Consider the following 23,354-nt stretch of genomic DNA (forward strand, 5'->3'; position numbering starts at 1 on the left):
AAAAAATAGAAAAATATTATACCCAAACGTTCTCTTGCTATTGCTCTGTTGCCCTATCAGTATCCGTTGTTCTTCTATTGTTCAGTTGTTCTTTTCCATTGTTTTATTCCCCTTAACGATACTTGGACTTTGTATTAACTTAACTCCTCACAATGTAACCATAATTATGTTGTATCAGACTGTATTTCCATCACTACAATGTATTGTAAGCCACACTGAGCCCGCAAATAGGTGGGAAAATGTGGGATACAAATGCAATAAAATAAATAAACTGTATTCCAAAGTTAATGCCTCTGATAATGGAATCCGCCTAGCGGCAACAATTTTCTGGTTTGAGTTTTATTTGTGCTTTGAGAGTGTCTTTTCTCTTGAACTACCCTCATTGGTTCTGGTTCCATCTCAGTTCTTTTTTTTTTTTTGTGCATCACAATGCTCTAGTGCAGTAAAAGGATTATGTGGGGCAGCAATTGTGAGGGCTGATGCTTCTGTGTTACATGGCTTAATCTGCCAAATAGATAAGAGCTCTTACAAAGTATAGGTAGAGTTTTTACAAAGAATGGGCAACAAGGTTCATCTCCTTAGGCATGAAGCAAGGAAGCAGGAGAAGAGAGGCAGAAGGGTGCATAACACGTATTCCATCATTTTACTGGACTAATACATTTAGCTTTCAGAGGCCAAAACTTCCGTCCTCAGGTCAATAGAGTATAGTGCTGTTACAGTATCCTGTCCTGACCTGAGGAAGGGGGTTTTGTTCTCCGAAAGTTAGTCAAAATGTATTAAAATTAGTCCAATAAAAAGATTATCTTATTTACATGTTCTGGTTATAAACATTTATTACCTCTACCACCCTCCTCCCTTACCCATCTTACTTACCCACATCTAATTGTCCACCTCTTTATTTAAATCTGTTTATTAGCAGAAAAGATAACATACAAACAACATTGCAGAGTAACAATCTGACAACCAGTATTTTCAGCATTCTCGTACAGTGTATTATGTTCTGCTTTTTTATTTGTCCCCTCTCTCTAGTCTTCCCCCCCCTCGCTCATCCCTGTCCCCAATCCCCCCTCCCATCCCTCCCCTTACCCACCCCTCCCACAACATAGATGATCCTATTAACAATTATAACTATGATATGAACTCTGATAATCAGTATAAGATTCGACTTCTCGCTAACGGTTGCAACGTGTCCCAGAAATTCGCCCATGTCCTCTGGAATCTCAGTCCTTCTCTAGAGGACAAATCCAGTAGTCCGCACCTCTCCAGCTTTAGGAGTTCTATCATTTGTATTCTCCAGGTTCTTAAAGCAGGAGCTCTAGTGTCTCACCAATGTAATAAGATGACTCTCTTTCCCATCAGTATTGCTCTCTGCAGGAAGGACATAAATCCGGGCAGTGCTGGCTTAATACAGTTGTATTTACCAAACAATAGCATTGGGTGTCTCTGTATTGTGCGTCCCCAATATCTCTTGATTTCGCCCAGAATTTGAGTCCATAGCTGCAGTGTATGTGGGCAAAACCAGAACATATGACCAAGCGTAGCCTGAGTCTGTCTACACCAAGGGCACGCATCCGATTCACTGTACCCAGCCTTGCAAGCTCGTGTTGGCGAAATATATAATCGTAGGGCGAACTTATACTGCATCTCCAAGTATTTGGTGAAGATAGAGGTTTTCCACATGGAGGATACAAATTTGCTCAATGTCTCTCCAGAAACTTCAATCAATAGCTCTTCTGCCCAGTGCTGAGCTCTACTTCTAAAGTCTATGTCTTCTGTGGTATCTTGTAGAGCTCTATGATGGTATTTGAGTGGCACCGACTCCTGTGCCCCCAATGTCATGTCCGTGCTCAACATGTCTTGTACGTCTTCACTTAAGTTAGACCAGCCCAATGCTACTATGTAGTGCTGCACCTGTAAGTAAGGAAAGCGGTCTATCTCCCGTAATTTAAATTCCTGACACAAGTCTACAAAAGTGCGAGTTTTACCCTCTTCAGACACCAATTGATATATATACTTTATTCCAAGTGCCCGCCAGCGGCCAAATGCCACAGACGACGTGCCCTCCGGAAAATCCGGATTATGTAACAATGGCAAAAAAGGTGTCGCCCTCCAATCGAAAAGGTGCCACCTGCAAAGCCATCGCCACGCTGCTCTCGCCGAGGCAACCATTGGGTTCCTGACCAGATCTCTACTCAATCTCCCTCCGGGCACGTGTAACACCCAGCCCAGGTGTGCAGTAGGGGACATGGCCAGCTCTGTTGGAGTTGCTGAAAAATCCTGGCTCCCCACTAGCCAATCTCTTATGTGCCTCATGGCACAGGCCACTGTTAGTTGTCTTATATTAAGCAAACCCATCCCCCCCTGAGGTCTTGGCTTCTGAATCACATGTAAGGGGAGTCTAGGCTTTTTGTTATTCCAGAGGAAATTCTGTACTAGCCTGTTTAGAATCTTCTCCTCGTTTCGCCTCAGATATAGCGGTAACATCTGAAAATTGTAAAGCCATTTCGGGACTATTATCATGTTTACAAGGCCTATCCGACCCATAAGCGAGAGTGGGCATGAGCTCCAAAGCTGCAGTAAGCATCTCGTGGTATCTATGAGGGGTTGTACATTCCTATCATACAGGGTCCCCAGATCAGTTGGAATAGTGATTCCCAGATAGCTAAACTGGTGTTCTTCCCATTGCAGTGGGAGGGGACCCCTCCATGTAGCTCTGATTGTAGCATCTAAGGGTATCGCCAACGATTTTGTTTTGTTAATTGTGTACCCAGACAACCTGCCATATGCGCTGATTACTTCTAGAAGATTTTCCAATGAGGTCTGAGGGTCACCTAGTAGCAGCAGGACGTCATCTGCATATGCGAGCACCTTATGCTCTTTCCCAAAGACCTGTATGCCTCTGATGTCTCGCCGCATTCGGATCTCAACCAAGAGGGGCTCTAGTGTCAGTAAGAAGAGTAGTGGAGAGAGGGGGCAACCTTGTCGTGTGCCTCTGCCTATGTCAAATTCTGGCGTTTGGACCCCATTCACCCTAACTGCAGCTCTTGGTAGTGTGTACAAAGTTATTATCGCTTGCAGAGTCCATCCCTCCAATCCTACGCCCTTTAATAGTTCAAACATGAAAGACCAATTCACCTGATCAAATGCCCGCTCTGCATCTAGGCTCACAATCATTCGGGGGACCTCAAGCTCCGCCCCGGATAGCATAGCCATAATGAGTTTCCTTACATTTAAGACTGAATGTCGGCCCCGGACAAACCCCGTTTGGTCCTCCCCAATAAGCAAAGGCATCAAGGGTGCCAGGCGGTCAGCCAGAATCCGAGATAACAATTTGGCCTCTACGTTTATTAAGGAAATCGGCCTGTATGAGTTAGGCTGCAAAGGGTCTTTGCCTTTTTTTGGAATCAAGCTGATTGTCGCCGAGTTAGCATGCCTTGGGAATTGACCTGTATCTACTATGGCGTTGAGGTGTTCTGTTAGTGGCCCTATGATCTGTGGGCTCAGCATTTTATAAAACTCTCCCGACAGACCGTCTGGCCCCGGAGCTGAGTGTAGCTTTAATGCACCTATAGCCCTTTGCAGCTCTATTGCCTCTACTGGATTGTTAAAGGCAGCCAGCCGGTCTAAAGGGATCTTCCTCAATCGCTTCGCTTGCAAATATCTCTGTATCTCTTCCCGAAGGCCTCCCTCCTCTGGGCCCTTTTCGTATAAAGTGGCAAAATGTTTCCTGAATATAAGTGCAATCTCTTCTAGGTTAGTCGTTACCCCGCCTGTGGCCTTTTGTATAGCTGGAATGAAGCATGATTTCCGGGCCCCCTTCACCAGTCTAGCCATCATTCCTCCCGCCCTGTCTCCAAACTTGTGTAGTTTATATTTCCTGTACAGTAGGGATCTCATTGTCCTTTCGTGTATTAAGCTGTTTAATGCTGCCCTGGTGGACACCAGCAATTCGTGCTGTGACTGTGCGGGATTCCTAGTATAATTCCTTTTTGCCTCTCTTAGTTTCTTCTCTAGGCCTATTATACCTTGTGTGATCTGTCGATTGCGTTTGCTAACATAGGCAATTATCTCGCCTCTTAATACTGCCTTGGCGGCCGACCAAAACAATATAGGATCTTCCCTATGGGCCTGATTGTGTACTATGTACTCCTCCCATTTCTTCTGTAAGAAGCTCATAAAGTCCTTAGAAGTGTATAGATAAGCTGGGAACCGCCATCCCGGCCTCTGCTGAAAAAATGGCATGGATTCCAGGTCCACCCAGATGAGCGAATGATCTGATATTTCTTCTGGGCCGATTTGGGCGCTGATTACTCTGGGGAAGAGATCTTGGGATGCGAATATGTAATCTATTCTGGACTGCGTGCGGTGTGCTCTAGAGGTGTGCGTATAATCTCTCTCCTCCCCGTGTAGCAGTCTCCATGTATCTACTAGGCCCAATTCCTGACAGAAAGCCGCCAACATTGCAGTGGCGGGCTCCCGTCTCATCTGGCCAGTGCCTGATCTATCTAACTCCTCGTCCATCACTTGGTTCATATCTCCTGCAAAGATCAAGGGGAATTTTGCCTGATTTTGATAGCGCGCTAACAGTTGGGCGTAGAAAGTATGTGCTGAAGCGTTCGGGCCATATATAGAGACTACATGTAGTTCCTTCCCCTGTAGGTTCAGCTTAATCCCTACCACTCGCCCTTCTCCGTCTTTAAACATCATTTGTGCTTGGCACAGCAAGGCTTTATGGATTAGGATGGCCACCCCCCCTCTCCGCCCTGTTGCTGGGGAGCAGAACACCTCACCCACCCAGTGTCTCTTTAATTTCTCATGCTCTTCCTGGGAGAGCCTAGTCTCTTGGAGGCATGCTATCCCTACACCGTGGCGTTTTAAGGCCGCCAGTATTTTAGTTCTCTTAATGGGGGAAGTAATGCCTCCAACATTCCATGAGATTATTCGTACTTTCCTAGGGGACGTACCGGCTCTCCGATTGCCTGAACTTTAAGTAATCTCTATGTTCTTTCTCCCCAGGGCACCCAGTCTTGCCCCGAGGGAGTGTATCCCCCACCGCACACCGTAGCACTATTAGCATAGATTGGTACCAGCTAGACAAGCAATAGAAATAGTGTTTAGGTTCATTATCATCTTGTGCTTTTTCTGTATCCCTCCCCTTCCCTTTTCCCCTTCCTTCCCCTTCCCTCCCCCTCCCCCCTCCCGTTTGATTCCCCCGTTCATCACCCCTCCAGCCCTCATGACAACTACCCATTTACTGTGGGTTTTAGGGGTTTCCTAGCCTCCCGGCCCCCGACTCGTATGTTCTAATTTTTACCAGCTTAACAACCCTTCTTAACAACTGACAATGTTTAACGACACAACTTTAGCCAATTGTATTCATATATACATCAATGTATTCAGTCATTACCCACAGTTGCCCTTTCTCTCTGTTCCAGCTGTTGTACATATTTCTTTGCTTCTTCAGGTGATCCCAAAACTTTCCATTGTCCTTGTTCTTTGATTTTTAGAATCGCTGGGTATGTCAACATGAACTGTATATTCAGCTCATGCAAGCGTTTGCAATGCGGGGAATACAGTTTCCTCTTTTCTTGTAAGGCTGCAGAGTAGTCTTGAAAAATGAGAATTTGATGCCCGTCAAACTTAGTCTCGTTCCGTTTTTGTCTGTATCCTCTTAGAATCTCTTCCTTATGGATGTAATTGTGCACTTTCAGAATCACAGTTCGCGGGCTGCGTCGGCCATCTTGCTGTCGGCCTATCCGGTGGGCCCTCTCCAAGCATAAGGGCCCCGCATGGTCTGACAATGCGAACTCCTTTGACAGCCATTTTTCCAGCACTGACGGCAGTACTGAGGCTCCCACAGATTCTGGTAAGCCTATTATTCTCAAATTTGCCCGACGGGATCTATTTTCAAGTTCATCGAGTTTTTCAGCAAGTGACCCGGTTTTGGTCTCAAGCGCTCTCACCTGCTGCAGAGCAGGGGGAAGTGTCTCCTCCATTGCCACCATCCGCTGCTCTATCTCTCCAGTCCTCCTCACTGTATCTGTTAGAAGCTCTTCCAGCGTCGTCAGTTGAGCGAAAACTTTATCAAATTTTACTTGGATCGGCTCGATCACAGTTCCCACAGTACTTGCAATTTGTCGCAGTTGCTCTTCCGAGAATACCGCGGTGTCAGGTTGTGGCGGGCTCTCTTCCACTCCGCCGGTCGTCCTCGGTTTCTCTTTTTCTTTTTTAGTGCTTTTTGGCGCCATTGTTGTTGTTGAAGCGCTCAGAAATTTTTCCATGCGATGTGCTGTCGCTATTCCTTCCAGGCAGCAATTTTCTCTACAATTGGCAGGGTTTTTGAGAGTTAATTCGAGTCGGGGCCCAGGAGAACTCGGCACCACGTCTGCCTTGCCCTAAAGCATCACGTGACCCCTTGTCCACCTCTTTATACACTACATTATTGCTGTTATCCATTCTATGTTATCTTGTAAACCTGTTATATTATGTAAGCCGCATTGAAACTGCTAATAAGTGGGAAAGCGCGGGGTACAAGTGTTACAAATAAATAAAAAGAACTATATTATTTTACATCTGAGGTCTGTCATACTGTTTTTACAATCCCAGTTTATGCAACCCATTTAGGAATCGGGTAAAGTGGTATGGGGAACAGGAATAATGATGGAAGGGGTTTTGCAAAGAGATTGTTTCAGTTTGCTTGCACACATCTGGAACAGCACTGTTTTGGCAGAACATTTAACTTCCTGCAACTTTTGCAGGAGGAATAACTGGTACTAAATCTTATGCAAACTTGACATAAGAATTATCCCTCTGATATTGAAAGCTATTTAACCGTCCAGGCGTGGCTTATCGGCGCTTAACCGCTAATATTCAGTGGGAGATAACTGGTTATCGCTGGTGAATATTGCCGGCTACCCACTAGTGCATAACCAACTATATTGCATGACTTAACCAGTTAGGTGCCAATATCTAGTGCCTAACCAGATAAGTTTAGCGGTCAAATAGGACCACATAAATAGCTATCCTATCTTTAACCACTAAAAATTTAACCAGTTAATACTGAATATTGACATAACTGGTTAACTTATTAGTGGTTAAAAAACACAGATATTCGATGTCGGTCACTGGAAATGGCCTGGCATTTAATATTTGGGTTTAACGCCGACGGTGGACAGCAAAAGCACTGCCTGGCACCAGCTGAATATCGGGCCCTATATTTGTAGATTACTTTTCCCCCAAAATGACCCAAAGCAGCATAAATCATGCCATAACATATGGGCTTACCCTGGCCTTTATTCTCACCAAGGAATTAGCTAGACTGCATCATATAATTAAAAAAGAAAAAAACAACAGTGTCGACTAATACTCTGCCTCTCAAACTAATTCACCACATGGAGCTTCCTGACTGACTATCCCAATGTGCTCCCAGATGCTTCCAAAGGAACTCTCAAAGGGCTGATCCCCTTTGCTTTGCCCTTTTGAGACTGACTTGCCAGCGGCAGACTTCAGTTAAATATTAGGCTGTAACCAGGGGCATAGCCACAGGGTGGGCTTAGGAATCAGGCCCGCCCAGTCAACAGCAGCAGCACAGGGCCAGTGAGGAGGGAACCGGAGGCTATGTCAACATCTGTACTACCTAGTGACCAGCAAAAAAGATTAGTCCTGGCTATGCCACTGGCTGCAGTGTTAGCGGGAGTGAGCAGAGACAGTGGCAATGGCTGCAGTAGTGTAGTCTGGACATTGGTACAGACATTATGGGGGGAATTGTATAAACAGTCCTCCGAGTTGGGCGCTGTTTATAGAATAGCACATACCTCCGGGATTTGCGAGCATTTACACCGACTGAAAGCTGCTATCAATTCTGCTGCGTAAATTAGGCGTGGATCCCCCAAATTTCATAATACTGCACTCATCTCTAGTGAACACCCCTGACCCACTCCCATGGTCACACCTCTGTTTTTACACATGCATGTTTACAAAATAGCGCTTAGCAAGATGCATGCATAAATCCACATTTTTGCCAATTAACGCCAATAATTGACAGAAATGTTAAGGGCCCAATTATTAGTGTTAATTGGCTTGTCAACCAGTTCCATTCCACCCGCAATTTTGAGCACCATATGTAGAATTTGATGCAATGTGCAAAGGACAGGATGGACAATCCCTTCTCAGCTCCTGATCATCTAATAAAATAATTTTTTTGCTCAGCCTTTTTGGCATCGGAAGCCGCCTCTGCCCTAGGGATATGTCCCTGATTATTTAATTTTGCTAATGAGAGCAGATTTTTGCATGCATGATTTTTTTTTCTGTAATAATTCTTGGTGAAAAGATGCGCTGTTTCAAAATTATGCACACAGATGTATGGATTTTTTTGTGCTGGTTTTTCTTTGATTTTGTCTATCTTTAGATTTGACCCTAAATATTTGAAAAAGATGAGGTTTATGATGCCACACTTATATAATTGGTATGGCGGTTACATGGTTCATACTGCCTTATCAAATTCCTTGCTATCAAATTTCAATTTTTACAGCTGTGTGTTCTGAATTGATAGGAATGTGTTTGTCCAAGCATCTGCATGACATGGGAATGTAGCACCTTAGTGCTTAAATTTAAGAGCATTGCATTTGTTTTCTTCTGATGCTTCTTGTTTTTATTTTGTTGCTGTGGATTCCACAGGGTCATCTTCACATAGCTCAAGTGCCTCAAGGAGAGCAGGTGCAGATTACTCAGGACAGTGAGGTGAGTGAACATGCCGTCACTGGGAAAGCAGTACCCTTGAGCGATGGACAGAGGGGGGGCTTTGACAGATCTGTTAACCCAACATGGCCCATGAGCACAAGCTGAATCATTAGAAAACTGATCTAGTTTCCTATAACCTTTGTTTAAGTTTTTGCCTGTTGCTTGATCTAGGGTTTGCCCTGCTCTTAGTTGTCAGCCGCTTTGATCTGAAATGGTTTGGTATAAGCAGCCTATAAATGTTACCTGTAATGGTAATGTAAATGCAGCAATTACAATTTTAAGAGAGTTCATTCTGTATAATTTTCCAAAATTTTTTCTTTGTATCTCTATTTCATTTTATCTTGTTTGACCCTCTTCTCTACTGTTAGAGCTTGTCTTTTCGTGCTGTATGAACTAATTTTTTTGATCCCACAGTTTCTTTCCTCCTTTCCACTCCCAGCTCAGTCAGAATTAGGACTGGGTTGTAGTTCCATGAGCCTTCATTCACTCACGTCCCAACTCTATCCTTCCCTACCTTTCACATCCCAGCTGAACTGGGAAGCATAAGATGTAATATAGGGCATTGAAGCAGATCTTGTCATCTAATCCAACAGACTATGGAGTGGATGAGTAGCCTAGTGGTTAAAGCAACAGGTTGAGAACCATGGAAGCCAGGATTCAAATGTCATTGCTCCTTGTGACCTTGGACCAGTTTTATTGCCCTCATTGGGGACAGGGCAATACCTGCTGTACCTGAATGTAACTTGTCTTGAACTACCAATGAAAAGGTGTGAGCTAAAGCCAAATAAATAATAACATAATGCATATATTTACATGTGATTTTGAAAATTGTTACAGCTAAAGTCTTTGAGTTACTAAATGGGAAAATAGCTGTATTTGTGTCCAGAAAAACTAGTGGCACAATGTGACATACAGGGGCGTAGCTAATTGGGGGCCACGGGGGCCTGGCCCCCCCCCCAGATTCGGCCCTGGCCCCTGCCGACCCCACCTTCCCGCCGCTGCTAACTCTCCCCTGCCGCCACCATTGGGTACCTGTGCTGGCGGGGGTCCCCAGCCCCCGCCAGCCAAAGTCTTCCTCTTCAGCCGGTCTCCGGGCTGGCGCATTGCTGCAGCGGAAGCCTAGGATTCTGTTTCTAAGTGAGTCGTCCTGACGTCCTGCACGTTCAATGTGCAGGACATCAGGGCGACTCACACAGAAGAAACAGAACCTTAGGCTTCCACATCAGCTGCAGCAATGCGCCGGCCCGGAGACCGGCTGAGGAGGACCGGCTGGCGGGGGTTGGGGACCCCCACCAGTACAGGTACCTGACAGCAGCGGGGTACTCAGGGGAGGGTTGGCGGCAGTGGAAAGGGGAGGGACGTCGGGGGGGGGGGGGGGTTCAAAGGTGGCGGGAGGTGTCCGTGGCACCGGGGGGGGGGGGGGCTAAAATGTGCCTCACCTTGGGCTCTGGCCCCCCCCCCCTCCTGCCGAAGTCTGGCTACGCCCCTGGACTGACATAGGATTATCTACAACTACAAAGGCCTTTGGGAAAACATAGAAATTAAAAAGCAGGGACAATAGAGAGAATCAGATGTCAAGTTTTCACAAACCCTAATTTGTCCTGCTCATTGCTTTGTATCTGCCACCAGAAAGATGCAACAAGGTTTGTGAGGGCACTATGATGTACAGTGCAGGTATTTTTAGCACAGCATGAAAGTGGCACTGGACAGTGCTATGACAGAGATATTTTATGATGTGACTACTGGAATATGCCATTACCTTCCGAAAAAAAACCTTGAAAACTAATGCTGCTTTTAATATCCTTCTTTTGTCTGAGTCATCATTTTGGATGTGCTGCCAAGAAGCCTTGGGCAAATCCTGTAATAGTACTGTAATATAATATAGGAGAATTTTCTACTTGAAATGGATATTTTATGGTGTGACTTGAAATATGACATAGGCTGTTGTAGCTGCAGCTTTTTCGTGGCTTGGCCAGTACAAGTCTTAGATGGAGAAGCAAATGGAACCGAGGAAAAAATTCAAAGGCAAGCTGCCAGGTATTTTCTTAGATCTTAGTTTATAGCTTTGTTTTTTGTGTTCTTAGGCTTATGTAGGAGACCCCTCAGATGGGCTGCAGGGTTTAGGGAGAGCTCAGGGTCCTTATCTTTTCTGTCCTGAGGGGCTGAAGGAAGATATAGTTAGTTCATGGCCCTGAGTAGGCAGAATGCTTTACGTGGATTGAGGCATCTCTTTCTCTTGTGTTTTTTCAACAACTTCTCCCTAATTAAACAAGGTCAAATCCAGCTCTGCTTTTGCCTGGATATGCAAAAATGTGCAGCCCTATTTTAGATAGATTATGTAGAGGAGTGTGGTAGCCGTGTTAGTCCACTCTTATCAACAGAAATCAAACAAAATAAAACATAGAAAAGAAAATATGGAAAAGAAAATAAGATGATACCTTTTTTATTGGACATAACTTAATACATTTCTTGATTAGCTTTCGAAGGTTGCCCTTCTTCGTCAGATCGGAAATAAGCAAATGTGCTAGCTGACAGTGTATATAAGAGAAAACATTCAAGCATTACTATGACAGTCTGACAGGGTGGGTAGGAGGTATGCATGGGGACATCAAAGCATATCATTGATATTCTAACAGGATAGGAGTGGATAGGTGAGGGGAGGGTGATCAACAGAGAAATACAGCTTTATGGTTTATAAAGCTGTATGTCTCTGTTGATCACCCCACCCCTCACCTATCCACACCCATCCTGTTAGAATATCAATGAAATGCTTTGATGTCCCCATGCATACCCCCACCCTCCCGCTCTGTCAGACTGTCAAAGTAATGCTTTGATGTTTCTCTTATATATACTATCTGCTAACACATTTGCTTATTTCCGATCTGAGGAAGAAGGGCAACCTTCGAAAGCTAATCAAGAAATGTATTAAGTTATGTCCAATAAAAAAGGTATCATCTCATTTTCTTTTCCATGTTTTATTTTGTTTGATTTCTATAGATTCTACATGGAATGTTGCTATTCCACTAGCAACATTCCATGTAGAAGTCGGCCCTTGTAGATCACCAACGTGGCCGCGCAGGCTTCTGCTTCTGTGAGTCTGACGTCCTGCACGTACGTGCAGGACGTCAGACTCACAGAAACAGAAGCCTGCGCAGCCTTCTACATGGAATGTTACTAGTGGAATAGCAACATTCCATGTAGAATCTCCAATAGTAGCAACATTCCACGTAGAATCTCTAATACTAGCAACGTTCCACATAGAATCTCTAATACTAGCAACATTCCATGTAGAATGTCCAATAGTAGCAACATTCCATGTAGAATCTCCAATGGTAGGCAACATTCCATGTAGAATCTCCAATAGTAGCAACATTCCATGTAGAATCTCCAATGGTAGGCAACATTCCATGTAGAATCTCCAATAGTAGCAACATTCCATGTAGAACCCGATCTGAGGAAGAAGGGCAACCTTCGAAAGCTAATCAAGAAATGTATTAAATTAGATAATTATGGAAATAGGAATTGAGAGGTGCAGGTCAGTGTGTCTTAAATTTCACCAGTATTTTAGAGCAGACTGTGCTGGCATAGAGCCTATTCTAAAATACAGGAGCAATAGACATTTATGTGCCGGATGCATTCAGCATAAACATCCATTTTAGAGAAATAAATGGATAGAAAATTGATGGGTTCAAAGCCAGCACATAATTTGTTATCTTTGTGACCTTGGAAACATAACTGGTTATTATCCTGAGGCTGTAACAGTAACTGGTTTCTTTTACCAGTTTGGCATTTGAGGGTTGGGGGTGGGGGGGACAAAAACTACATGGGCATTAAGAGGGCAACTCCCTCAATCACTCTGGTGGAGTGCTGTTCCCCAAACCCTGAATGTGTTTGGTAGCACGTATAACTCCCAAATGTCGATGTTGTAGGACACAGACATCTAATCCCCTTCTGAAATCGATACTAAATCTCTGTGAACTTGCCACACCCTCATCCTGCCAAGACACAACCAAACCACACCCCCTCGTCATTTTTATGCACTTCAGTTTGATAGGTGCATATCCCAGCTTTGTAAAATGGGGACCTAGTTGTTTGTGCAAGATGAATGTGTTAAATGCCAGTTTGTGTACGTATCAAGCGCGAATAGGACTTGTAAAATGAGGTGAAGAATAAAAACTTATCTTCATAGTCAAAATGAAAAGACAAAATATTTAGAAAGGCTTGGAACTTCTTTTCTTTTCTCTCTCCCTCTGGGAACTACTCCTCCCTGCTTCTAGTCCAGGATTCTCCTCTTTCCTTACTCCAGGCTTTGTTAGGAATTCACTCTCCTAACATGGAAGGCATCGGAAAGTATATCCTTACTCCAACTCTATCACAGGACTCCTCGAATCCAAGGGAGAGCTATCCATAAGCACTCTCCCTACCCCTCCTTTCTCTTGGTTGCAACTCCCCAAGCCTCAAGAGAAATTAAGATTACTACTACCAAGGTCTCTCCAAGGACTTCAGGCCTGTCACTGGTACAAAATCCTGGCTGAGTAGTACAGTCTTGTGCCTTGAGTATTGATCCTACCACAGGTAATTTTCAAAAATGGAATTTTTTTTCACTCCCCAAATTCCAGGCTCTCCCCACCATGGATAAAGGAATACAATCTTCAACTTCTTCCCCAGTGGACTTTACTTTCATCTCCAGTCATAGGACCTTGGAACCCCAACACCATCCATTGATTTTTTTTCTCTGACAAAGGAGGTGAAAGAATGTAGGCCCTCAGCTTTTTCCTTTGTCCAAGGTCTAGGCCAAAACCAAGGAAACAGCTTCTCTGGACCCTGTGCTCTCTTGAGTTCTTGGCAGAAAAACAGGCAAAAGACAATATTCCTTCACAAACTACCAGTTAGGTGCCAATTTTCCAAGTTTATTTAAAGGACTTCCTATCCTGACCATCAGTGGGTATGTCTACATACTACATAAGGGGTAGGGAATGTGTGCAGACAATGACAATGGTGAAGGAAAGAGGAGAGAACTACAATATGATAGGACAGAGGGGGGAAAATACACTTGGGATAGCAGCATGTTCATATCTCACATCCAACTTACTGTATGAGGAAAAAGAATCAAGAGTAAGCATCTAAAATAGAAATATTTTAAGATCAGTCATAAATTTTTGTAAGGATGTTTGAAGTGTAAGATGTTGGGGAAGCGTATTCCAGACTTTGTGTCCTTGTACAGAAAATATTGAACTTCATGTAGTGTCCAGTACTATCTCGCTAAAAGAAGGGATGACAAGTCGGTTTTGATGTGAAGATCTAAGTTCTCTAGAAGGACAGTAGGGAGTTAGAAGCCTAGAAGGTAAGGTGGTTCTCCTACATTGTGAATATTGAAAACTAGAAATAAAATTTTGTAAGTGATACGGTGGGAGATAAGCAGCCAATGGTCTGCTTTAAAGAGCAGAGTTACATGATCATATTTACGGTAGCCAGTGATTCATTTGATGGCTGTATTCTGAATGACTTGTAAGTGCTTGCAGTCCTTGGCTTTAATTCCTTTATGTAATGCATTGCAATAGCTTAGTTGACTGATAACAAGAGAATGGATGAGAATATTTAAGGCTGAGGGATACAATAATGAGCAGATGGAACGGATCATATTTAAAGAGACCATTTAATCACTGCGGGGATCTGTGGGGTAAATGTGAGGGAGGTATCCAGGATCACTCCCTGAACTCGGGTACTGGTAACTAAAGGGACAGTAGAGTAGAGTAAAACAGGCGTGGCATGTTTTGCTCTGATATTTAGTGAAAAGGAAAGTCTTGGATTAAGGATGTTTATTATGTTTTAACCATTCTGTTAACTTTGTTAACTTGCTGTTTATATTGTGAAATTGTATAGAATCAGCTGGGTCCAGAGTATAGAGAACCTGAATGTCATCTGCATAAATACAGGCTGTGAAGTCTAGAGTTGGCAGTAGAGTCAGCAATGGCGCCAGAAATATGTTAAAAAGAACAGGTGCAAGGATGGAGCATTGTGGGACTCCTGACGCCAAAGAGAACAGTAGAGATGTGTTATAAGAGCAATCAGCAAGATAAGATGAGAACCAAGTTAAAACTGTGGCCCTTAGGCCTATCTGATGAGGCCTGTGGAGTAGAATTGGATGGCCAACAAGGTCAAATGCTGCTGTAAGGGCAATAGAGAGAGAAGGAGTACAGATTTCCCAAGGTGCAGATGATAATAGATGTAGGTGATAATATTCGGTAATTTTGTCTTGGTGCTGTGATAGTGTCTGAAGCCTGTCTGATTAGGGTGAAGAGTGTTTCTAGAAGGTTTTGAAGCTGTGTGTGGACTATAGGTTCTGCAATTTTTCCCATAAATGGGAGTTGGATATTGGGTGGTAATTATTACAGTCAGCGCATTGGCAAGATCTTTACTTTTATGTCTTATAATTGCAGATTTCCATGCTGTGGGTACATGGCCATTGGTGAGACTTGAGGTGATCATGTACATCAGGAAAGGATTCAGTGTTTCTAACAATCTTTTAATAAAACTGGAGGGAATAAGGTCATGTGGAGCCGTGGTTAGCCTCATGGAACTGACTAACCATGATACAATTGTAGGGGTGGGGTGGGGGAGGTTGACGTTGGCAAATATGTTACAAGGGAAATGGGTAGGGGAGCTGTGATTATTGCTGTTAGGGGTGGAATTTGTAGACAAAGTGCATCTCAGAGTAATTTATTTTCAAAATGAGTAGCTAAGTCTTGGGAAGAAGGAAGTGAGCTAATCACACTGGTAGGGTTTCAAATAGTAGTAAAAATATTTAAACTATAAGAAGTAATAAGATCATATACTAGGTGGTGTTTACCTCTTAAGGAGCTAGTAGACCTATTTTCAAGAAATTAATACAAGTCAAGTTGGACTTCAGGATGGATTGGAAAAAGAGTTCTAATCTTAGGCACGAGTACAGGGTGATAGGTAGCTGATGGTCTATGTCCCTAGAAAACCGGAATCATTTGGGCAAGAGAAAATGTTGTTGAGAGAAAGGAAGAAAAAAATAACGTCAGGAAGTGAAAAAAAAAAAAAAAGCTGGCATCATGATGGCTTAAAGATGCACACAAAGGAGCAGGTCTTGCCCCTTGTGCGTGCTTCTTTGGCGTGTGCTGCTTGAGTGCTTCAAAATAAAGTAGCTGACTAATTATATCACTTCTGGTATAGACGGGGTCTGGTGCCAGGGAATGCTGCATTCACGGCGGCTCGTGAGGCAGCAGATGTAAGCACAGTGTCAGAGTGAGCCTGGAACACAGAGCAGTAAACAGCACAGGTGAGACAGCAGCATTCCCATACTCTTCACATGGCCCTTTCCCAATGGGCAAACAAGCTGCTCACTCATAATACATCTGCTACAGCTGGTGGTACCCCTGCAGCGCATATATTACAAGGGGTCCTGAACAGTCGATCACTAGGGCATTATAGTGACCTGGGTCGCACTTAAACACTGCTGTATTCCTCTATGGTGATTTAGATTTATGGGGTCTCTCTTGTAGAATGGGTCTGGTGAATTGGTTTATTTTTCTGCAGTGCCTCAAACTTCCCTCTGGCAACACATTTAGAAAAACCTGCAAAACTCCCAGAAAATGACTAAAGTGAATGACTTAATTAGTTCCCTCACAAAGATTTTGGTGACTACTAAAGAAAGTAGCACCTTTGGCTCAATATGCAGGACGTCAGACTCACAGAAACAGAAGCCTGCGCGGCCGCATTGGTGATCTGCAAGGGCAAGCTTCTACATGGAATGTTGCCAGTGGAGGAGTAGCCTAGTGGTTAGTGCAGCGGACTCTGATTCTGGGGAACTGGGTTCGATTCCCACTGCAGGTCCTTGTGACTCTGGGCAAGTCACTTAACCCTCCATTGCCCCTGGTACAAAATATGTACCTGAATATATGTAAACCGCTTTAAATTTAGTTGCAAAAACCTCAGAAAGTCAGTATATCAAGTCCCATTTCCCTTTCCCTATAACCCAATGATTGCAGCCCAATAAAATTGCTCGACCACTGTCCTGGAGGCACAGAATAATGATGTTTCAATAGAGAGCCCAGCCAGGCTGCAACCCCAAATGTGGGTCGTGACCTCCTTTTGGACTCCCAACCCACAGTTTAGGAAGTGCTGTGGTAAGAAAAGAACTTCTGAGATGACCTCTTTTGCAACAAGATATGTTTCTTACTCTCTACTTGATCGTTCGTTGTCTTATATAAATGTGAAATAGACAGGTAGGTAGCTTCAAAGTGTAGCCCCATCAAGTGTGCTTTAGAGAAAATTCTACTGACTATTTCTGGATTCCTTTCTTAGCAAAGTCTTCACCTGCAATTCCTTGACCTTACATAGTTGTGTATTCATAGTCCATGTCTGATAGGAACTCATCCACCAATGATTTTGGAGCCATGGGCAATCTTGGCTCATGCCTGTCTATTTGTGTCATCAAATTCTCATACTCTGGCTGCTGAACCTATCTTATGATAGCTCTGGATATATACGCTGAGCGCACTACAACTTGTAACCTAATTCTATTGAACTTGTAAATTCTTCTAAGGGCTATTTCAATGCACAAGTCCCTACTATGCTTTGAAGATGCTGTCCATTGTATGGGAATGAATGTATCCTTTCATAGCCCTGGTACACCTTAGTACAGAGCCTCCGCTCCATCCCCCCTCACTGATCTATGACTTCTTTCACTACCCTTACAAACTTGTAAAGACACTTTAGAATGACTCCCTTGTTGTTTAGTTGAACCCATTCCTTTTCTATAATATCCCTTACCATAAGGTGCCTTGGAAAGTTAATCTTGGATTTGAACGATCTCCCAAGAATGGATCTGCCTTCCTGTACTCCATATGCTATTTTGCCACTTGAACACTAGGTCAAGACATAAGAAGCTGTTCAGAGCAAGGTGACAAAATTTGTTTGGGGTTTGTGCCAAAAGACCTATGAGAAGAGAATGGAATGCCTGACTATGTATACCTTAGAGGAAAGGAGGGGCAGAGGAGATATGATTCAGATGTTTAAATAATTGAAAGGTATAAAAACAAAGCTTTTCCAGAGATGAGGAAAAGGTAAAATTAGAGGACATGAACTGAGGTTAAAGGGTGGTAGACGTAGGCGTAAGGTCAGGAAATACTTCACAGAGAGGGTGGTCGATTCCTGGAATGCCTTCCCAGGGAAGTTGATGGAGACAAAAACAATGATAGAATTCAAAAAGGCCTGGGAAAGAAAGAGGATCGCATGTGCACTGATAATGTCAATTGTAACTATTTTCATTTTCTTACTTTTTAAATTTTACTGAACATTTATAAATAAAAGAGGGATAAAAAATAAGAGAGGATAGTAGAAAAACAAAAGTTAAATGACCTCATTGATGTTGATGTGTTGAGGAATACTGGGCAGACTTCTACAGTCTGTGTTCCCGACGGCAACTGGCAACCCTAGCTACTTAACATCATTAACAAATTCCCTATGTGCCCCCACGTCATCTGCGTTCACTGAATGGTCCTCACAGGTCCAAAATACACAAAGTCTTCTTTTTCCTTGCCCCTGCTTTAGTGTGGCTCTATGCCTACTGTCTGAATTCTCACTGATTCCGTTTAGAGCAGGTCCTAAAACACACTTCTTCAGATTAGTCTTTAAGAGACTATGAAGTATTAGTTTATTTATTTATTTTTTGTTACATTTGTATCCCGCGCTTTCCCACTCATGGCAGGCTCAATGCGGCTTACATGGGGCAATGGAGGGTTAAGTGACTTGCCCAGAGTCACAAGGAGCTGCCTGTGCCTGAAGTGGGAATCGAACTCAGTTCCTCAGTTCCCCAGGACCAAAGTCCACCACCCTAACCACTAGGCCACTCCTCCACTGTTGCTACTATTTGAGATTCCACATGGAATGTTGTTATTCCACTAGCAACATTCCATGTAGAAGTCAGCCCTTGCAGATCACCAATATGGCTGCGCAGGCTTCTGCTTCTGTGAGTCTGACGTCCTGCACGTACGTGCAGGACGTCAGACTCACAGAAACAGAAGCCTGCGCAGCCTTCTACATAGAATGTTGCTAGTGGAATAGCAACATTCCATGTAGAATCTCCAATACTAGCAACAGAATCTCCAATAGTAGCAACATTCCATGTAGAATCTCCAATAGTAGCAACTTTCCATGTAGAAGTCGGCCCTTGCAGATCACCAATGTGGCCGCGCAGGCTTCTGCTTCTGTGAGTCTGACGTCCTGCACGTACGTGCAGGACGTCAGACTCACAGAAACAGAAGCCTGCGCAGCCTTCTACATGGAATGTTGCTAGTGGAATAGCAACATTCCATGTAGAATCTCCAACAGTAGCAACATTCCATGTAGAATCTCCAATAGTATCTATTTTTTTTTTTGTTACATTTGTACCCCGCGCTTTCCCACTCATGGCAGGCTCAATGCGGCTTACATGGGGCAATGGAGGGTTAAGTTACTTGCCCAGAGTCACAAGGAGCTGCCTGTGCCTGAAGTGGGAATCGAACTCAGCTCCTCAGGACCAAAGTCCACCACCCTAACCACTAGGCCACTCCTCCACTCCTGATCATACTTGACCCAAATGCAGAGGGGGTTTAGGGATGGCATACCACAATCAGCTGTGAAACATTTTTGTCTGTATGTGCCTTGACTGGCTGGTTGCTTTCCTGTTTAATTATTGAGTCCTTTTCTGTTTCTCCTACCTAATTTTATTGTTAATCCGCCTAGAATTGCATTGTGAAATAGGCAGTATATAAAATTCCTCATAAATAATAAACTCCAATAGTTGAGATGTAAGGCCAGTGCCGGGCAGGTTTCTACAGTCTGTATCCGGAAAACGGCAAAGAAATATTAAGTATATGTATTTTATATACATTCATTGTGGTTTTAATGTGACTATTGAGCAGATTGGATGGACCATTCTAGGCATTATCTGCCATCATCTACAATGTAACTATCCAGCTTATTTTCGAAAGAGATCGCCGGTCATATTCCGACACAAATCGGGAGATGACCGGCGATCTCCTGAATCTGGCCAAATCAGTATAATCGAAAGCCGATTTTGGCCGGCTTCAACTGCGTTCTGTCGTGGGGCTGGCGAACGTTCAAGGGGGCGTGTCGGCACGGTAGCGAAGGCAGGACGGGGGCGGGATAGGGGCGTGCGTTGAGATGGCCGGCTTCGCCCGATAATGGAAAAATGAAAGCCGGCCGTAACAAGCATTTCGCCGGCTTCACTTGGTCCATTTTTTTTCAGGTCCAAGTCCCAAAAAAGTGCCTGAACTGACCAGATGAGCACTGGAGGGAATCGGGGATCACCTCCCCTGACTCCCCCAGTGGTCACTAACCCCCTCCCACCCTCAAAAAAACAACTTTAAAAACTTTTTTTGCCAGTCTCAAATGGCATACTCAGGTCCATCGCAGCAGTATACAGGTCCCTGGAGCAGTTTTAGTGGGTGCAGTGGACTTCAGGCAGGCGGACCCAGGCCCACCCCCCCCATACCTGTTACACTTGTGGTGGAAAATGGGAGCCCTCCAAAACCCACCCGAAACCCACTGTACCCACATGTAGGTGCCCCCCTTCACCCCTTAGGGCTATGGTAGTGGTGTATAATTGTGGGGAGTGGGTTTTGGGGGGCTCAGCACCCAAGGTAAGGGAGCTATGCACCTGGGAGCTATTTATTTTTTAAACTTTTTAGAAGAGCCCCTAGGGTGCCCGTTTGATGTCCTGGCATGTGAGGGGGACCAGTGCACTACAAATCCAAATGCCTTGGATTTGGCCAGGTTTGAGATCGCCAGCTTCAGTTTCCATTATGGCCAAAAACCGATGCCGGCTATCTCAAACCCGGCCATCTCTGACATTTGGCCGTCCCCAACCGTATTATCGAAAAAAAAAAAGATGTCCGGCCATCTTTTTTGAAAATACGGTTGGAGCTGGTGCAGGAAACTCATTTGAACACCCGGGACAAAATCTTGCACAGAAGCCATCCTAAGATGTGTGCAAAGCCTACTGCACTTTATTACCTTGGCTTCTAAGAGGCCTAGTCCCTGCTCTCCCCCCCCTCCTCATTTGAGCCAGAGCTTTTTAGAAAATATCAGCACTTGACTTGAAATGCTTATCCAGTCCACAATTTTCAATATCGCCTCAGAGTCCTTTGCAGTCTCCTGCTTTCCCCTGCTGTTCTATAGCATTCAGGGGCCTTTCCTCACTCTCTAAATCTGCATTTGCACAAATGAGATTAATTGATCTGGTACTAGTGGGATCTGTCCATTCTCCACAATCCAGTACAATCCTAACCCTCATGCCTTCTGATTTCTTCCCTATAAGTGGAGGAGTGGCCTAGTGGTTAGGGTGGTGGACTTTGGTCCTGGGGAACTGAGGAACTGAGTTTGATTCCCGGCACAGGCAGCTCCTTGTGACTCTGGGCAAGTCACTTAACCCTCCATTGCCTGCCGCATTGAGCCTGCCATGAGTGGGAAAGAGCGGGGTACAAATGTAACTAAAATAAAAAATAAAAACTAGAAGCAGTGTTCCCTCTAATTTTTTGAGGGCGACTTCAGATGTGCACTAATTTTGTCATTATTTACCTCTGTTTCTCTCCTCTCTTACCCTGTACCTCTTGCTTCTCGTCTAACCTCTTCAGCTGGCATGGCTAAGAACCCCTGTCGACTTTTTGGGCTGGCAAGGTCTGGGAATCTCTGCTAACCCTTCAAATCTGTATAGGTTGCACATGCTTGGTCATGCCAACCCATGCTGTCAGTCATTTTTCTGTGACAGTCCAGTACACTTCATTTGCTGGTGGTTTCATGATGGAAGCTACCAGCTTACAAGTTTTCAGAATACTTAGTAGGAAAGGCTCCCAAGTTTTGAAGTGCATTCACAAAAAGGTGTCTGTGGAAGAGCCTTAAGCAGTGGCGTAGCTAGGGTAGTTGACACCCGGGGCCGGTCATTTTTTAACACCCCCCCCCCTCCCCCTGAAATCCAGTACTAGGCATACCGAGAATACAAAACACTCAGGACCTATAGAGCAATTCTACCATACCATAAGCAGTAATTTGTACGAGTCACACAAGGAAAAGGAAAGCATCTTAAACACTACAGTGAGCACTAGAACATCAATTCACCTATTATAAAATGAAAACAGACAGATTAGTACAGATTGTCGATCCTGCACAGTCAATGCCAACCGAAAGCCATGTCTTTTTCACAAATAGATACACCCTAATCCACTATAGAATAAGTAATCATAAACTTTCTATTTAGACAAAAATTAAACTGAACCCCTGATGCCAGTCTCTGCATACAATGCAACACCACAGAAACAGAAACTGTCCCCTAGTGCTGTGCAAAATATAAAGACAGCAGATGTAAATTTGAAAAAAACTAACAAGTACCAATCACCACTTTACAAATTAACAAATAGAAATAAAACAAATAATATCATTTTATTGGACTAATACATTTAGCTTTCAGAGGCCAAAACCTCCTTCCTCAGGTCAATTCAGTATAGTACTGTTAGTGTCCTATCCTGACCTGAGGAAGGGGGTTTTGTTCTCTGAAAGTAAAATGTATTAAAATTAGTGCAATAAAAAGATTACCTTATTTACATGTTCTATTATAAACATTTATTAACACAGCTACAATACTACTTTATCCTAAAGCAAAAAAATAAAAATATATATTTACAGTTCGTTGTCTGCTTTCCTCATCTTTTCACTGTCTTCCTTCTATCCAGCATCTGTCTTCGCCCTCTCTTTCTGCCCCTTCCATCCACTGTCTGCCCTCTCTCCCTTCCATCCACTTCTGCCCCTTCCATGCACCATCTGCCCCAGTCTGCCATCTCTCTCTCCCCCTTCCATCAACATCTGCCCTCTATCTCTGCCCCTTCCATCCACCATTTGCCCCAGTCTGCCCTCTTTCTCTCTCCCCTTCCACCCACCATCTGCCCTTTCTCTCTGTCCTTTCAATCCGTCTGCCCTCCCTCTCCCATCCGTCCAGGGTCTGCCCTCCCTCACGTGCCCCCCTTCCATCCAGGATCTGTCCCCTCTCTGCCCCCTCTTTTCAGCCCTCAGTTCCAGTCCCCTTCATCCACCACATGCCTTGCATCCCCCCCTTTCAGCCCCAGACCCATTCTCCCACCTGCCCCAGGCATGGACCCATTTTCCCTCCTGCCCCCTTGTCAGACCCCAGTTCCAGCTTCAGACCCCTTCTCCCATCTGAGCACTCCCCTCCCCCCTCTGAGCACCCCACCCTCCCCAATCCCCTTCTCCCCTCTCTGAGCACCCATCTCAGCTCCCCCACCCTCCCTAATCCCCTTTAAGCACCCCTCTGAGCTCCCCCACCCTTCCCCAATCCCCTTCTCCCCTCTCTGAGCTCCCCCACTTTCCCTAATCCCCTTTAAGCACCCCTCTGAGGTCTCCCACCCCTCCCCAATCCCCTTCTCCCCTCTCTGAGCTCCCCCACCCTCCCTACATAAGTACATAAGTAGTGCCATACTGGGAAAGACCAAAGATCCATCTAGCCCAGCATCCTGTCACCGACAGTGGCCAATCCAGGTCAAGGGCACCTGGCACGCTCCCCAAACGTAAAAACA

General features: G+C 44.5%; 1 protein-coding gene across 2 annotated transcripts in view; it reads left to right on the forward strand.

The window, feature by feature from the left end:
- Positions 1-23,354, forward strand: part of BANP (BTG3 associated nuclear protein) — a 517,523-nt gene that overhangs the window by 310,809 nt on the left and 183,360 nt on the right. The window contains exon 10 of one of the 2 annotated variants that reach the window (XM_030204572.1): positions 8,668-8,739. In XM_030204572.1, the coding sequence (XP_030060432.1) occupies positions 8,668-8,739 (72 nt within the window). The remainder of the gene's footprint in view (positions 1-8,667; positions 8,740-23,354) is intronic. The other variant, XM_030204573.1, reaches the window with a different exon arrangement.

Source organism: Microcaecilia unicolor, chromosome 5 (assembly GCF_901765095.1).
Source record: "Microcaecilia unicolor chromosome 5, aMicUni1.1, whole genome shotgun sequence".
NCBI classification, from domain to species: Eukaryota; Metazoa; Chordata; class Amphibia; order Gymnophiona; family Siphonopidae; genus Microcaecilia; species Microcaecilia unicolor.